Consider the following 19,653-nt stretch of genomic DNA (forward strand, 5'->3'; position numbering starts at 1 on the left):
TTTTGAGGCACCGCGGTGATTCGGAGAGGCCCGTGTGTTTTTAAGAGCGCTCTGTGGGGATTTCTCAGACGGGTTTGAGTGGGCACTGAAGGGGTAAATCAAGACTGCTGGGCGAGACACACATCTGACAGCGGAGAGAGAGTTCAGAGGAAGACGCTCAGCACACACACTGAGCCAGAGGCTCCCTCAGTCCTGGCCTAAAGCACACTTTCCATCCTCTCTCACTTTCTCTCACTCAATCGCTCAAAGACATAGTCTGACCACAGGGTGAGCAAGTCCAACATTTACACCATCTTAACTGCCAATACAGCAGTGCCTATCATCTTCACATTATGCTATTTGGGGCTCAAGGTGTCTGGTTTTTCAAATAAACTCTATCCAAAAATTTTAAAATAATAAAAGTAAAATTAAAAACTTTAAAATATTAGCACTGACACTATAAGACTATTATATTAGATTATATATTATATACCTCCAACATGAAGGTGAGTAAATCATGACAATTTTCATTTGTGTGAATTACACTTTTAACTCATGCATGTTTCTACATGCTATATTTGAAATCTGAAAAATCCAATTAATTTACTTTTTTTCCCAAAATTTGCAGATTCCAGTTATCAGATCCCTGTGGCAACACAGAAACGAGGGAGACATCAAAACTGGACTGAGATCACGACCTGAGCGGATCTCCAATTCCCAGCGTTCTTTCCCACCCCTCCGCAGACCTGACCGTGAAACTCCAACCTTACGATTATCCACATTTTTAAACACTGAGACTTCTTCTGTCTCTAAGGTAAAGTATTTTAGTTTTTGTCTCTTAGGTAAAGGTAAAAGAGCAAGCATAGGACAGAGAGGGAGGGAATGAGTCAAATATGCAACATCTAATTGGCACCATCACAAAATGACGATAAAGAGAAAGATCAGCAGCTTTAATGATCAGAAGCTCTTTAAAGCTGTAAAATGCTTTGCTGATAACAACAACAACACTTCAACATCAGGATAACATGCTAGGCTAGGCCACATTTCTCCTAGTCAAGCACAGGAAAACATTTTCCAACTACAAATATTTTTAGCTCACTTTATAAATGGGAATCTTTATAATAATAAATGGACTTTATCAAGTGTTTTGTTCTGTAAAATATAAAACTGTAAACATGTAAAACAGTGTCTTTTACCCACTGAAATGTGCTCATGTGAACAATTGTACCTATACAAACAGGGGGAAAACATGTTACTTATAGCTTAACTAAACAAAGATCACAAAATTGAATTTGGTTTCGTGGTCTTAACTACTGTGGTTTAACGCCACAGGAAGAGATCCGCTTACATGTGAGGGTCACAGAGGATTTACAATAAACTAAGATCAACAACTCTAAATATATACCCCAAACAAATAAACCGGCCGAGGCAGCGGATTGTTTTCCTTCACCATGTGACCAGGTTTATCGTCTGGTGTTATAGCAGATAGAAGTGTTTAGCGCAGGATTCCAGTCCGGGAATACAGACTGATAGACTTCCAGTCTTCCATAAAATTCTGCATCTCAGCATTTTCAAATCGGGTTAATGCTTACATAGCAATAATGTTTTTTTTCCCTTCCCTCTCTCTTTTTCCCGAAAGTCTTTAGAATGTATTTAAATGAGAGATTTAGTTAATGAGTTTGGGCAAAGTCTGGAACAGTCTTTTAAGAATTATCATTCTCATTAATTTTCAGAATTACCCACTGTGTTGTGATAGCTGTCATGGACTTTAGAGTTCAATTAACTAAATACTGAGAACGTATATATAATATACATGCACGTGTGTCTGTGCGCGAGCCGTATGCACGCAGGACCCATCCCCAAGCGCGCATAAGTATGCACGTACACGTTTGTGTGTGTGTGATTTGTTTTATTACAAATTTCTGCAGTTTACCATTTCATTCTGGGTTTATACAATAAATATGCAAGTAAACAATTCCAAGAAAGCAATCCCTGATCCAAGCAAGCAAAGATCTTTACTTAAGTCTGCATCACAATGCAGCATGCATCTGCTTTTTGTGCAGTGGTGCTCAAATCCAGACTCTCTGGTAAAAACTGGAGATTACCAACAGCAAAACCATAACATAACGAAGTTGAAGGGCACAGAATGCAGGTGGAATAAATCAAGCCCTTTCAAGGACAGGCACATCAAAGTGCGTTTCTTGCCTCCTCGTTCTTTGACTTTTGCACCAAAGTAATTACTATATGAGTAAACATTTGTTTTGTTTTCTATCATTTCATCCTGAGGAGTGCCCACATCAGAGGCATAAGTGTTTCATTACGCCTTTATCTGTCCACAGCTCTTGTGAAGCAGGAACAATTAACCCTGCCTTCAACGTGATTGATATAGGCTTTGCTTTCAATTTGTTCCACTACACAGATCATGAAATTCGCAATGTGCCCATCCTTATTGACCTAGACTTTCAAACACAGAGGGCTACAATGAGATGAAAAGAATTAGAAAGAAGAGAGCCGCGCAGCCATGAAATAACATGGGGAAGAGAGAGGGGGAAAAAAATGGATGTGACCTCACAAAACCTCAACTATTTCAAGTACACTTTCTGGAAAGTTGTTTTCTGTTCCATCAAAAGCTATCCTATACGTTTCTGCTCTCCGAGTACTGTCTGAAAGGCGGAGGAGAGCTCTCGAGATGTCGGCGTACGCAGTTATGTCGTAAACACAGCTCGCTTGTTCATGAGCAAAATTGAATTTCTATCGCTCTTGCCAAAACCAATCTTTCAAATGTGAACCCCTGAGCTTAGTTTGTAAATCATTAGGAGGCAATGAAAATGCTTGTTTATAGGAATACAGCTGCTTAAATAAAACAGACGCAAAATATTCAGGGTTTTCAAGTGATTCATGTTAATTGAGAGTTAATTCTAAACTAATGCCATACAGTGTAGATGGATAGACGGGTGATAGATAGGTAGACAGAATGATAAATGTGTTGAGTTGTAAAGCAACTATGTGGTATGTACAGTTACAAACATGCATTTCACAACATTTTCAAATGCAGCTCATCCAATCAGAAATTAGACTCTGAACTATCCATCTGATAGTTTGCTGCCCTCTAAAATACCAGTATATGTTTGACATTCCAAAATATTTTACAATTAAATTTTAAGACTTTTTTAAAGTCACAAATGCACCGAGAGTACAACAGTAGATAGATAGAACGAAAGAATGATAGAACCATAGAATGACAGAACATTAGATAGAACAACAGAATGATTAATAGAACGACAGAACGTAAGATAGAATGACAGAACAATGAATAGAACGACAGAATGATGGATAGAATGATAGAACGTCAGGACGATAGACAGAACAACAAAACGATGAAAAGAACGAAAGAACGCTAGAACAATAGATAGAACGGCAGAACAAAAGATAAAACGACAGAACGATAGAACGATGAATAGAATGACAGGACGACAGAAAACTAGATAGAACGACAGAACGATAGATACAATGACAGAATGATAGACAGAACCATAGAACAATAGACAGGACAGAATGATGAATAGAACGACAGAACGATAGACAGAACCATGGAACAATAGACAGGACAGAATGATGAATAGAACGACAGAACGATAGACAGAACCATGGAACAACAGAATGATAGACCTGGACAGAATGATGAATAGAACGACAGAACGATAGACAGAACCATGGAACAACAGAATGATAGACCTGGACAGAATGATGAATAGAACGACAGAACATCAGAACGATAGATAGAATGACAGGACGACAGAAAACTAGATAGAACGACAGAACGATAGATACAATGACAGAATGATAGACAGAACCATAGAACAATAGACAGGACAGAATGATGAATAGAACGACAGAACGATAGACAGAACCATGGAACAACAGAATGATAGACCTGGACAGAATGATGAATAGAACGACAGAACATCAGAACGATAGATAGAGTGACAGAACGCTAGACAGAATGACAGAACGATAATAGAATGACAGACATTGGAACAATATTTAGAATGACAGAATGATAGACAAAGTGACAAAACGATAGATAGAATGATATAGAATGAAAGAATGATAGATTGATAGACAGAATAGATAGAACGACAGAACGATGAATAGAACAACAGACGTTGGAATGATATTTAGAATGACAGAACGATAGATAGGATGGCAGAACTATAGATAGAACGATATAGAATGACAGAACGATAGATATATTGATAGGCAGAATGACTGAACGATAGACAGAATGATAGATAAAACGACAGAATGATGAACAGAGCGATAGATAAAATGGCAGAACAACAGATTGACAGACAGAATGATAGATATATTGATGGACAGAATGACAGATTGATAGACAGAACAATAGATAAAAGGACAGAATGATGAACAGAATGACAGAACGCTAGACAGAATGACAGAACGATAATAGAATGACAGACATTGGAACGATATTTAGAACGACAGAATGACAGAACGATAGAATGATATAGAATGAAAGAATGATAGATTGATAGACAGAACAATAGATAGAACGACAGAACGATGAATAGAACAACAGACGTTGGAGCGATATTTAGAATGACAGAACAATAGAACGATAGATAGGATGACAGAACTATAGATAGATCGATATAGAATGAGAGAACGATAGATATATTGATAGACAGAATGACAGAATGATAGATAGACAGAATGATAGATAAAACGACAGAATGATAAATAAGACAGAACGTTAAAACGATAGATAAAACGACAGAACAATAGATTGACAGACAGAACGATAGAATGACAGAATGATAAGATATTGATAGACAGAATGACAGATTGATAGACAGAACGATTGATAAAAGGACAGAATGATGAATAAAACGACAGAACGATAGATAGAATGACAGAACCATAGATAGAATGATAGATAGAACGACAGAATGATGGAGATTGATAGACAGAACCATAGATAGAACAGAATGATGAACAGAAGGATAGACAGAACAACAGAACAATTGACAGACAGAAGGATAGATAGATCTACCTTTTGAACTTCTTCACATTAAATAAAAATATAATTTTTATTAAAAATTAGATTAGAAGTATTTTTCCACAAAGTAATATTCCACATTAGTCTAACTGTGAGCTGTTTACAGTTGTCAAGCAACAAAAACATAGTATGCATAGTCACAAACTTCTTGCATTTAACAACACTTTCAACTGCAGTTCATCCAATCAGAAATCATTTCATATTTCTAAAATACTATAAAACAAATATTGCATATATGCCACTCAAAAATACTTTTAAGACTTCTTTAAAGTCGTGAAAGCACTGAGAGTCAGTGTGTGTTTACTTTAGCTGATGGCTATTGTGCTGTACAGTATCAATAAGTAATTTGACCTTTTCCCACAGTCTGCTGCTGGAAAGGGCTTCATTTGTCAGGACTGTGAGCTAATTTTAGCCTTTCCCTGAAGAAAGACCTACTGTTACTCCATTACACGGCACACGGACAGATATATTATCAATTCAAAAAGTTGGCCTTTGGTACGTCAATGCACAGGAAGTGGCAGGAGACACAGAAGTGGCTGACACAGCGTCCTGCGGTGCTGCTTTAGATGAGTGTACCCGGTGATAAGCCTGGGAAAACGGCGGCACAAAAGCAGTCAGTAAATCCCCGCAAAGGGGGCTTCTTTAGGTGACGACATGCGTAAGGAATGCTATAGAGAAAATACCTCGGCGTGCTGTAGCTCCTTTGTGAGACGAGGTGATGGGGGCTTACCTCCATTTACAGCCAAATCACAGCTATGACATTCACTTATTAAAGTGACAGGTGGGCTACCGAGCATATGCGCCACAAAATTTATTTATCTGGGGTGTGCAGCGGGAATCACGGTGAGGTTCGGGGGCGGTCCGTGCTGAGTTATGCGGGCTATGTTTTCTAGCGGTTCTTCTGCCTAACTGGAATAATCAATTGTAATTTTGCACACAGAAATCTGGATCACTTGCGAGGACCGTGCAGGTGCGGATGATCAAATCACTGCTGGAGGAGAGGGAAAAATGAGAAACAATGTTATTACTACTATTAAATACCATTCAAAACACATTTAACTTCTGTAATGTGATGCATTACAGAATATTCAGCTGGAAATAATTATAATTTTCGATTATTTCCACACAGGTAATAAGGAACCATCATGTTATCACTTTTATTTGTACAGCACTGTACACACTGTTTCAAAGCAGCTTCAAAGAAAATCACAATGCTAATGTTTGTAACATCTTAAACGGTTAGTTCACCCAAAAATTTAAATTCTGTCATTAATTACTCACCCTCATGTTGTTTTACACCCGTAAGACCTTCGGAACACAAATTAAGATATTTTTGATAAAATTCGATGGCTCATTGAGGCCTCTATTGCCAGCAAGATAACAAACACATTCAGATGCCCAGAAAGCAACTAAAAACATATTTAAAACAGTTCATGTGACTACAGTGGTTCAACCTTAATGTTATTAAGTGACGAGAATACTTTTTGTGCGACAAAAAAACAAAATAACAAATTTATTCAACAATATCTAGTGATGGGTGATTTCAAAACACTGCTTCATGAAGCCAAAGACTATAGAATAACACAAAACGTGTCACTCGTATTGTTTTGAACGGGAGAAAGTGTAACACGCAATATGGCGGAAAAAGTCCCGCCTTCTAAATAAGAGCCAATCGCTGACTGTTAAAGTCATTGCGTCACTTCAGTGCCCGTTAGAATCACCGGTTTCAATAGAAACAGTCAGACGTGTGCCTCCGAAGAGACGCGCATTTAGGTCTGCGCATGCGCATTAGCTTGATCTAGCCTTAAAAATCGTTTTTTTTGTAATGATTCGAGCGTTTAGAAACTTTATTTATGAGCCGGTTGTTGTTAGATTTCATTGGTGATTTTTAAATATGAAATTTAATCATAAGGTTGGCGAACAGTTTTGGAGAATTTGATGTTTCCCCATTCAAAGAGATTGCATGATGCCCAGGATGCCCGAGAGGCGTTTCAAAGATGGCCGCCGAGTGAAATGACTTGTCTTAAAGGGACTTTGATGAAGCTTCGAAGCTTTATGAATCTTTTGTTTTGAATCAGTGGTTCGGAACGTGTATCAAACTGCCAAAGTCACGTGATTTCAGTAAACGAGGCTTCATTATGTCATAACTGTTTTGAAATTTCAATGGTTCAACACCTGGGGGCCGACTTTAGCAGTTTGATACACGCTCTGAACCACTGATTTGAAACAAAAGATTCATAAAGCTTCAAAGCTTCATGAAGAAGGGTTTTGAAATCACCCATCACTAGATATTGTTAAATAGAGTCGTTATTTTGTTGTTTTTGGCACACAAAAAGGATTCTCATCACTTCATAACATTAAGGTTGAACTACTGTAGTGACATGAACTGTTTTAAATATGTCTTTAGTAGCTTTCTGGGCATCTGAAAGTGTTCGTTATCTTGCTGGCAATGGAGGCCTCACTGAGCCATCTGATTTTATTAAAAATATCTTAATTTGTGTTCCAAAGATGAACAAAGGTCTTACAGGTGTTGAAAGAATTGAGGGTGAGTAATTAATGGCAAAATGTACATTTTTGGGTGAACTAACCCTTTAAGAGCACAGTGTGCAAGTTTTGCCAGAGGTCGCTTATTCAAAACAATAACAAAGGCGTAGCTTGATGACGTTGTAAACGGGTATGGAATCATGGTAGACGTCATCTTCACCTCCACAGCCGATGGAAAGCAATCCAAATGTAACAAGTTTTCAATGTGGAGAAAAGTGGCAACATCTTCAAATCAAAATGATAAAGTCATTGTTCAATGTGAGCAAATATGTGCAAAGCCAAACCCAAATCCATGTATGTAATGTACTTAAATCCATTTTCTTTGCCAGTGCACATATAGGAGGATTACACATGTATTCTGGAAGCGCTGTAGAGTTTGTTCGGGCTCAGAAGTGCTGCTGGAACACTAGAGGGGGCGAGTAAAGGGCAACACTTGCTGCTAGCATTAGATGATCGCGGCACTGCCAAACCAAAGAAGCAGATGGGAGTCAGCGGGCAGAACATCTGTCTTTAGAGCCAGATACTAAATGAAGGTCTTAAAACCACTGTGGACATTAAATGCGTAGAAGGGGAGCAAGGGTTTTACCGCAGCCGCAAACCATAACAAAACCTGTGACATTCAGTAGCAACACTTTCGCTGCCTAGAGCACGGTCATCTCTGATCTCTTCTCTCTGGCATAAAAAAGGGCGTATGTACTGCCTACAGTCCTTTGATATATAAAGGCCTTCGATATCTGTATTAATGTGTAGAGAAGTCAGCAATCAGCACAGCGTAACCGGGGCTAGTTGTCACAATTATATGTCTAATTACGGTGATTCAGTATCCTGGTTTAAAACAGTTATAAAAGGTCTTAAATTGGAATAATTTAGTGAATTTCTGTCCTCCACACTAAAATATCCAATATAATCATATTTTCACTGTTAAATGGTTAGTTCACCCAAAAATGAAAATTCTGTCATTTATGACTCACCCTCATGTCGTTCCAAACCCGCAAGACTTTCGTACATCATCAGAACACAAATGAAGATATTTTTGATGAAATCTGAGAGCTTTCTGTCCTTCCATTGACAGCCTATGCAAATACCACTTTCAAGCCCCAGAAAGATAGTAAAGACATCATTAAAGTAAGCCATGTGACTCCAGTGGTTTAACCTCAATTTTATAAGGCAAAGCAAATGCTTTGTTTGCACAAAAAAAAACATAATTTACCACTTTATTTACAAAATATTAATCTATAATGTACATTAATTAGAGCACCATGATGCATACGTGTTGTATCGAAACGAGCAGACTCACGCGTAGTGTTGTTAAAAGTACTGACTTTGGTACTAAGTCTGTACTGTAATTTTAAAAATGTGACGATACCAGCACTGTTGAGCAGATTCATAAACACCTCTGATTGGCTATTGTGTTCATGTGCTCAACAGATATGTCTGTGATTGGCTACAATAATCAACACTTCAAAAACATGTTGTAAACAGACATCTTTGACACTCTTCACTGAGCATTTACACTTATACACGGGAGTGTTTAAAAGCAGGCTGACAGACGTCTGCTTTCAAACGAGAGCAGACTCACGCGCGTTCACTAGAGTACCATGACGCATGCGTGTTGTGTTGACACGAGAGCGGACGTTGTTACATGAATGTGCGTTTGAGATTAATATTTTGTAAATAAAGTGGTAAATTATGTTTTTTTTTTCTCGCATAGCTTTATTGACTTTCTGGGGCTTGAACGTGGTTGTTGCATAGGCTGTCAATGGAGGGACAGAAAGCTCTCAGATTCCATCAAAAAGATCCTCATTTGTGCTCTGAAGATGAACGAAAGTCTTAATGACAGGAATTAAAGTTAGTTCACCCAAAAATGAAAATTCTGTCATTTATTACTTACCCTCATGCCTTTTCACACCCTTAAGACCTTCGTTCATCTTCGGAACACAAATTAAGATATTTTACTTGAAAGTTTTTTACTTATAAAGCGATGAGAATATTTTTGGAGCGCCAAAAATAACAAAATAACGACTTATTTAGTGATAGCCGATTTCAAAACACTGCTTCAGGAAGCATCAGAGCACATTGAATCAGTGTATCGAATCTGCTGTTCGGAGCGCCAAAGTCACGTGATTTCTTCCGTTGGCAGTTTGAAACACGATTCGAATCATGATTCGACCCGCTGATTCACTTGTGCTCTGATGCTTCCTGAAGCAGTGTTTTGAAATCGACCATCACTAAATAAGTCGTTATATTGTTTTTTTGCCGCTCCACAAATATTCTCGTCGCTTTATAATATTAATTTTGAACCACTGTGCTCACCGACTTAAATATGTTTTTAGTACCTTTATGGATCTTGAGAGAGGAAGTGTCCATTGCTCCCTATGGAGGCCTCACGGAGCCATCGGATTTCAACTAAAACATCTTAATTTGTGTTCTGAAGATGAACAAAGGTCTTACGGGTGTGGAACGACATGAGGGTAAGTAATAAATGACAGAATTTTGATTTTTGGGTGAACTAACTCTTTAATGACAGATTTTTTTTAATTTTGGGGTGAACTAACCCTTTAACTAAACAAGTGAACGTCATAAAACTAAACTGACATACATCAATTCATGGCAAGTTGTCATAATTATAAAACAGAATTTTGCTGAAAAGCCTGTAATTGGTCATTTAATTGCAGGTTCAAACGTAACAAATTACCCCATAAAGTGCAACTTTGGGGGCACATTGACAAAAAAGATTAATTTTCCTAGGTAAAAATGTAGTACTGTAGTAAAAAGTGTAACCTCGTCTCCTAAATAAAAATTTCTAAAGCAGACTTTCAAAAGAGCATACTTTTGCAAATAATAAAAAAAAAGATAACCATATTTACAGAATAATTTGAATAAACAATCAAAATAAATGATAATATTACACAGAAACATACATACATACATACATATAAACAAAGGCAAAAAAAAGGGCAACTAGTGTTTCAGTACACCATGACAGATCCATCAACCGATTCATTGATACATCCATAAAGGATATGGGCACATGCAAAAACCTCAGCTCAGTTGTAGAGATGTATACATCACACAGGCTCTCACGCCATGAGCCGTGCAGTAACGCATCGAGAGACTGCACGATTACCTTTGTGGGATGCATCTTCTTTATGTCTGTGTCTCTGCTCTGACCTTCACAATAACAGAGACGAGTGGCGGCTGGCGAGAGCCGCGGTAATCACCGCACAACACGCCGAGCACCAGTCACAGATGGGGGCTGGAAATCCCTCTTAATTGTGATAAATACACATCAGAATTGCTTATTTGCCTCCATTCCATGCCGTGTTCGATGCTCGCGAATCAACGGGTGGAACTGGTGCATCCTTTTGTGTGATGGTATAGCTCAGCTTGGGCTGTCTGCCTCTCCAGCATTCAGAGAATATCACCGCTTTGTTTCGTCCATAAACATAATCTCACACTTGGTGAATGTGAAATAAAACAATTATCGCAAAAACAGCGCACTGACACTCCTAAACGTTTAGTGAGATGCTGCTATTCGTAATTTCACATCAAAGGATTATTATAATGAACGGCTACATGTCGGAATGCGATTTCAATAACAAACAAGCCGATTTTTCAAAGAGAAAAATCATTTACATGCTTAGTTGACACAAAATACTTTCAAAGAGTTGACGTGTTCTGCGACGCGACATGGTACACTCCAATTTTAAACAGCATTTCGCTAATGTTCTCATAATCATTATGCAATGCATGCACCTTTTATGAGCTCAAAATAATGTAGAAATTACCATAAGACCATTTTAAATAATCAGCAGTGCAAAAAACTAAATACATACACTTTCCCTTATATATTCATTCACATGTTTAACATAAAAAGCATCTTTTTAATGGACCTGTTGATACAGAACCCATCAGAGAAACCATACTTTCTAATACAACACCAAATAAACCCCAAGCATTTCACAGTGCCACAGCTCCGGTCTCAATCTATGGATCCACTGCTGCACCGTAGGAGAGGAAATGGAACAATTTAGCACTTTTGTTTGCTCACAGTGAGGGAGGGAGGCATTGCTTTCTTCAACAAAGCCAACTTTGTGTTTAGTGTTGTGTATAAATTCACGCCAACCAATCTCTCTCTTTCTCTCTCTCTGTGAATTCTCGTCCAACTCCTTCGGAGTTGCTTCGCCCAAGAGCACAATCCCTCCCTTTCCAACACTTACTACAGCATAAAACCGGTGCTAGTAAACAGCATTGCATTAAAAAATAAACTCCCAAACCTTCCCTGAGAATTTCAGCCCCACTGTTATTCGGTTCAACTCTCAAGTGGAGCCACATAACGACTCACAGAGTGCAATTTAGCCCTTCAGAATGCCGGTCGGAAACAGGTGATAAAGGAAGCACTCATGCACTGGCTATGAAGTTTCACCTCCCTCAAAATTAATTCCATCTTCAAGATTCCTATCTCTGTGATATGCTCGGAATGGCACACAAATACGCTCCCGCCAGAAAGATTACTGCAGACTGACTTAGCATAAACATCTCCTGCTGTTATGACTGGCAGGGGGTGGAATATAATTCTAATGTCGTGGCCTATTTAGACGTAGGTGCATTAGTGTAATCTGCGCGTTCCGAGTGGGAATTATAAAATAATCGAGCTCGATGAGAGTTTTGTCAAGCTTGCTAATGATAACCATTCGTAGTCCGGTCAGGCACGCAATCTTGTGGAGTTGCACACTACAGTATATGAAACGGGCCGTGTTTACATTGTAAAATGTCACTGGCTCTACGGCTGATATTTTGTACACACAGTGCAGGTGAATTATTGCATACAATTTAACATTAGTTCGACAAGCTGCACGCAGTCACACGCAGTACGCCGTGGATCAGCGATGCCTAATTTAATACTCCGAAGAGCTAAAAAGAGAAAATACACCTAAAATACACATTGCGATATTCTCTAGCATAACAACACAGCTACTTGTCATCTAATCACAAAAGAAGTTTTGATAATAAAGAAAAAGATCCTGAGATCAGCTTATCATGAAAGCAATTTCATAACTGCAGATTTATTTAGTGCAACACCTGTCATCTAATAGTATAAGACTGATGCATATGCAATACTCAAGAGAAAATTGCAATAAACAACAGCCTTTAAACACCCACCTGACTAGTCTATAGAAAATGTAGTCATATTAAAATTTCAGATTTGTAGAGCGACCGATTCTTACTTTATTTTCAATACTGCAGATGATGACATATAAATATGCACACTCAATTCATCTAGTTTCCTCAAACCGCCACTTGATGCTTTATGCACATATCAAAATAGCCACAATCATATCTATAGATCATTCATAATTGCAGAATTTAGTGCACCACCTGTCATATAAGCAACAAATAAGACAAACATCACAATTTCAGATTTATAAATTATGACAGCAATTTATATATTATAGATGGATTTTATTGGCATATTTCTTTCATTATAAAGCATCTCTGATATCATGCATTACTTCCTCAAACATGCGCTTTATCAAAATAGTCACAACTTCAGACCTTTAGATCTGACAAATTAATTTAGCGCACCACCTGCCATTAAGCGTAAAAGACACAAAGACATCTCAACTACTCAATAAACAAAGCAATAAAAACATCAGTCTAACATGCACCCATACAGGCTTTCACAATGTCAAATCTATACATCAAACTAATTGTGATAGCAATCATGCACCTGTCATGTAAGTGTAAGTGTAAAACACCAATCCAAAAAAAAAAATGAAAAGCATTTCAGCTCCTCAATTCTAACATCATTTAACTAGCCTTGTGATTAACTTAGACTGTCATTTTCAAAGTGAATCTGATTCAGTGCTCATATTTCAATCCCCATCAAGAGTTTCTGATCTAATAGAGGACTCAAATCCACATCCGTCTACATCGAAACTTCCTCAAACAGCAGCCTGATGCACACTATTCCACAGCAGTACACAGTGTGTTTTACTCAGATTGGCCTAATGCCGAGAAAACAAACAGAGCGGATACAACGCTGCAACATGGTCGCGTTCGAATGTTCACAAATTTCCCGCGAAACCTGCCAGCAGCGTGACACACGCTGAACACATTCAACGGTCATGTCCTCTGTCCACCAAAACACACACACACACACACACACACTCACTCACACAAACACACACACATGGCGAAAACACACACACACACACACACTCGCTGCTTCTGTCAGCGTGTATACCTGTTACCCAACCCCTCACACACACACACACTCCTGCGGAAAGGGCAAAGTTTCCCATCTCAGTCCAAAATGCCCGTCAGCGCACGCGTTTCCACAGACACACAACAAACCGAGCGTTTACCGTTCTCTTCTGGAAGGGTCTTGCTGAATGCTGGGCTTGGTGGGCGCCATCTTCCTGCAATTATTAATTACACTTTTTTCCTCCAGAATTCACGCGACGAGCAGCTGACAGCGGAACCGGGAGCATTTAAGCAACGCCATCGGTGGTACCGGAGCGCTCGTGCCCGTGTCTCCGTGCGTTAAGACGCGTTCAGACGGGAGCGAGACCAGCCGACGCTGAGATCCAAAGGCATGCCAATAAAGTGAGAGGAAACCCGGGGACGCTCGTGCGATCCGGCGGCTGTCCTCGCGGGGTAAACGAGAGCAGGAATCAGTGCACGAGACGGGCATTTACATCACGATGTGCCCCTCGAACACAGCCGCTTCTTCCCTGTATGTTTGTCCGCATTTTCCAGCTTTTTCCTGCTTCTCTCTCCCTCTCATCTCCCTCTCCTGCCGGCGCAACAACGCCACTCAGTTGTAGTTGGAAATAGTTTGAGTTTATTGGGATTATACAGGTTGTTTCAGATGATTCAACGAAAAGATTTGTGGATTCATCGTCTGTATCGCTTCATGAAACCTTTTCATGCTGATGTTTGCATTCATATTTTCTAGAAACATGTGGAATGATATGATTGACAGCTGTCAGAATCAACTGAAATGCCAAGTTGAGGTTTAAATGAATCTGAGACTATATAATTTTGAAACAGATAGTGAAAAATACAACTATTTTTTTGTTTATTTTTAATTAAAGATATTAAAGAGATATCTCCTACGCCATGTCCATGTTAGATCTACCTGCGTCAGATACAAATGTCCATGGTTAAAGCAGCCTGTTTTTGCACTAATGCACATTCACTATATGATTTTATTTTTCCAAGTTAATCCGTCTTGACATAAATAAAGGCCTGTTTCCTGGTGTGCATAAGAACCTGTGACCTGTCAAGGTCATGAGCTGACAGCCTCCCCATTTAATGTCCTGTTCATTGTGTTGTGCTCTAAATAGACTGTTTAATTGAACATGACAGTGAATGTAAGCATGTGTGCACATGATCAGTTGATTCTGCTGATATAAGAACATTCACATCCATTCTACAACCTGGCTTTAGTGGTTTATGAAAATTATTGGATGTGAAAAAAATTGCAAAAACCGTATTAAGCCTGTTCAAACTGACATAATTTATATTTGTATAAATCAAAACCACACACTATGTGGTTTAGTGGTGTTTTCTTGGCTTCGGTGAGTAAAGTTTTGCAACTGATATATTAGTGAAAATAGCTTAATTAAAGCTATTGTGCTCAGATGGATATTATGGATGTATCACTGTAAATGAATAATTTGAGATCATTTGTTGTGAAGTGAGTTTGAAATAGTTCACAATGCTACTTTTGTAATGATCAAAGTTACCTTGAATATTTAATATGATAAAAATGTTTATTTGCATGATACATGTGTATGATACTCATTAAACGTCTTATTTACACTGATTAAAAATCCTAATATGATTTTTCTTTACATCAGTGTGGAATTTTACACATAGTAAAACTTTATATTGTGTATTTTGTGTCTAATAAATGAAGCAAAACCTGAATCTCAGTGAAACTGAGATGTTAGAAATCAAAGTTTATACCTTTACCAACCTCCAGGGAAATCCGGTATTGCTTTATATATAAACCTGATAACGGTGCGCGTGAATGGATGCAACAAATATGACATGAACAGTATGAATGTCACCTAAATGTGAAGAAGAAGAAGAAGAAAAAACATGTTTTGCGTTTAGCCAGCATACCTTTGTTGGTAAGACGTCAAGCCTTGGACGTTTTGCGGATTCCCGTTGGTAGCTCCCGGGACTCTGGACGCAGCCGGCATCCCTCCACCGGCTCCCGCACCTGCAGCCGCCGCCGCCGTCACCTGAACACTGAAATCCGGGAAGATCCTGATCATCCCCGAGCGCGCACCGCGATGCTGCACTAACCGAGTGTGTGTGGATCAACCTTCCCTCCGGTCCGACAAATCACAGCAGCACAATCCCATTAGTGATGAAAACAAGCTCATCAGCCATTCTACGTCTTGTTTTCTGCTTTCAGAGAAGAGAACCGCTGCTTTTTCAGGGTTGTTGGTGATGATGATGATGATAGACTGCCGTCTCTTTGCGCGTCCCGTGCGCCTTTACGCGTAAAAGTTTTAAGCGCTCCAAGCATACGTTTTAAAGGTGAACTTCCTTAAAACCTCATTATTTAACCATCTCCTCCAATGTTCTGACTGTCTTTATGACTGTTTGTGAGCCATAACCAGTTTGACAAATAATCAGGGTCCGTTTTCAGTTTAGGAAACTTACCATAAAGTGACACACTAACTCCTAAAGTCTCAAATCAAAGTATCCTGATATTATTTCAACTTCTATAGCTTTTAGTTTCAGTAGTTAAATGTACAGCTACAGGCTTTAAATAGCCATAACAGAAATGAAAACGCACGTGCAACACTTTCCTTCTAGTGTAAAGGAATGTGTGCGTCTAAATGAAAACTTTTTTATCAGTCCGGTGAGTCCTTAAAAAGCTCTACTGATTAAGATCAGAGATAGCTGTCCATTCCCCAGTGTGGTTTAGGAAACAGATCTAAGTATGTACGCGAGGAAAGTCCAGTGCATGATGTGATCTGCTCGCCTCCTACTGTTGTGATGATGATGTGCTACTGCTTTCAGTTTCAGAGAGAAGGAGTGATCAGCTTCTTCTTCTGGTGCTGATGCTGCAGAGGTCAGGTGCTGTCAGTGCTGCTGCTGCCAGGATCAATGTCTAAAGCTGATGGGATGTTTGCTGTGTGCATGCTCCTGATGTGTTGTGTTGTGTTGCCCTGCTGTGTGTGGCAATGCCATCCCTATAGCGCGTGCGAGAAGATGAACTCAGCCGCTCGTGCAGCTGATTAACGGCGCGCGCCGCCGCCGCGCAGCCAATGGGACGCTCGCACGGGAGCGCGCAGCGGTTTACCGCAGCAGTTAACCCTTTATGAGCCGAATGATGAGGATCAAAAGATTCACAGCTGACACATGATGCAATAAGGTCAATCGTACTCAGTTAACTTAAGTTATAATAAAACACTATAGAAATCAAAATTAAAAGCGAAACAATTAAATAATAATCTATACATGCATAGGAAATGCAGTTTTCAAAGTAAGTCATTTTTCATAGTGACTAAAAAGAACTGTTGAGCACAAATTTACAGAATTGGAGCAGATACAGACATTTTATTTGATATTTTGTATTTAATGCAACGACATTGATACATTTTTAAATGTCACATTAGGGTATATACAGTATACAATAAAAGAAAAGGGTTTGACTTCTTGTTTGCATATTTGTAAGTGTTTTGACCAGTAGTTGAAATGATTAAAGGGATAGTTCACTCAAAAATTACAATTTTGTGATCATTTACTCATTCCAAACATGTATACATTTCTTAGTTCTTCTGTACACAAAGGAAGATATTTGGAAGAATGTTTGTAACCGAGCAGATCTCGCCCCCATTGACTACCATAGTACTTTTTTTTCCTACTATGGTAGTCAATGGGGGGCGAGATCTGCTTGGTTACAAACATTCTTCCAAATATCTTCCTTTATGTACAGCAGAACAAAGAAATTTAAACAGGTTTGAAACAACAGGAGGGTGAGTAAATGATGACAGAATTTCATTTTTGAGTGAACTATCTCTTTAAATGTAAACATTACATTGGTTATAGAAAGTTTATATATATATACATCTTGTGCAATACAATTATGCATAGTTTCTTGTGGTATGATATTAGTAGTAGATTTAAAGTCAGTTTCTATATAGTGAGTTTTTCAGAAAGAATTGTAGGCTACAATTTTGCAGCATGTATCTTGCAGAATTGAGGAGAAAGATGGTTTGGTTTACAAACAAATGGAGAAAAGTTTGCTCATGGAAAATCACTCTCTCTGTACAAACAAAATGATGTTGACTGAGTTTTGAGTGTCTTCTATTCAATTTCATGTTCGTCAGAAGAAAATTAAGCACTTTACACAAGAGCAGATGCAAGTACAGATGAAGAAATGAAATTAAGAGTCAGAGAAAGGCAGAATGTTCTCCGCTGGTTTAATTGTGCGGCGGTGGGCGCCTGTTGTTTGGAAGTTGCTCCTCATTGACTCTTCTGTTCTTGAACTGTCATTGTTGTGAAAGTGATTGAGTGTTAACCAATAAAATATTCCAAAATGCAAATATTGAGCTGCGTCCACATCAACACTCATGAATCTTCTACTGTAGTTCACTTGTCCTTTGATAAACCAAAGACGGCTATCTGTTCGCGCTATGAGTATAGCTTTATGGCATTTTTTATCAAACATTTGCAGCTTATTAATGATCTCAGTGTGGAAATATGCCAACCTTTGAAATCAGCAGGAAGTCCTTGAAACTAAACCGTCGGATATCTGTAAGTTACAGCAGATTTGTAATTGTCAGTGAGCATATTTACATGTGATGCATTAATACAGAATGTCAAGTGAGACAGGTAAGTATACTTAGGTAAAGTTCAAGTATATTTTTAAGTATACTAATATCAATGTACTTGTAGAATACTTGTAAGTGTACTTTTTTTCAGTAGTATTTGGGGCTAAATTGGATTACTTGTATGAAAGTATACTTTTAGGTATATTCTTAATGTAACAGTAAACTTTGAATGCACAATTAGTTTACATCAATGTTTGTCATTTGTACTGCAATTATAACAGTGAACTTATATACTGATAGTTTATACTTTTTTAACATTTTTAGTATTCCTTTAAGTACTCTCACTAGTTTAGTAGTTTTATACTGCAAGTATACTAAGTTTTCTTTAAGTGAACTTAACATCATATAAGTATTCTACACTTGAAATATACCTTTACCTGTACTTCCCTGCCAGCATTTTTTAACAAGAAGTTTCTAGGCTTTTTTTTTTCCTCAGGAGAAACATCTGAGAAGTATCTCCATTGCTCTCAGTTAATCTCACTGCTGTCTATCAGAAACTTCTGAGCTATTAAAGAGATCTCATCTGTGATTTTCTTGCCTGTGGGAATGAACGTGGCGCACACACCGCAGGTGCCCATAATCTCTCTGTTGTGTACAGTTTTAAAGAGAGAACGTTTTATTCTCTGTCTCTTTTGAAATGAAAAATACTCCCTCAGATTATCAGTGGACATGATTAAATAGCAATAAAGATGCACTCAGTGCTTCACCTGGGACAGTAAATGGAAAAGCTCTCTAATAAAACAGCCTTAACAAACAAGACAGCGGAGGGGCTTCTCTTCAGGGCTGGTTCTCAGTGATGGAATCAAATAGATTGCACTGGAAGCTTTAAACCGACACTGCAGCTCCTAATACAATTAGATTAACGCTGTCTTCTGTTTACTTCCCTGGGTATTTGCAGTGGTCTGTATTGCATTTATTTGTCTACAGTCCTCTGCTAAACTACATGAGACAGATCCGGGGCAGAGTGAGCCTCCCACATCACTGTGCTACGCGGGTGGTGCGCGTTCTCTTGAGGAAGGCTTTGGCAATCGATATAATATTCCTCTGCCAGGAACACATAGTGTTGTTAAAAGACAAGCAAGATTATAAAAGAAGTACACTTATTATGGAAAAACACAAAATTGTAAAGTAACAAAGTCATGGAAAATTTGCTTTTCAGAAGTTGCACTTTCAGAGCTCTCAGTC

The 19,653-nt window shown here is 38.5% G+C and overlaps 1 protein-coding gene across 1 annotated transcript in view; it reads right to left on the reverse strand.

Moving 5' to 3' along the window:
- LOC137006704 (neuronal PAS domain-containing protein 3) overlaps window positions 1-15,894 on the reverse strand; it is a 352,288-nt gene extending 336,394 nt beyond the window's left edge. Inside the window, exon 1 of the mRNA XM_067367687.1 lies at window positions 15,740-15,894. Coding sequence (XP_067223788.1) covers window positions 15,740-15,894 — 155 coding nt within the window. The remainder of the gene's footprint in view (window positions 1-15,739) is intronic.
- Window positions 15,895-19,653: the final 3,759 nt, after the last annotated feature.

This window comes from Chanodichthys erythropterus, chromosome 18 (assembly GCF_024489055.1).
Source record: "Chanodichthys erythropterus isolate Z2021 chromosome 18, ASM2448905v1, whole genome shotgun sequence".
Classification (NCBI taxonomy): domain Eukaryota; kingdom Metazoa; phylum Chordata; class Actinopteri; order Cypriniformes; family Xenocyprididae; genus Chanodichthys; species Chanodichthys erythropterus.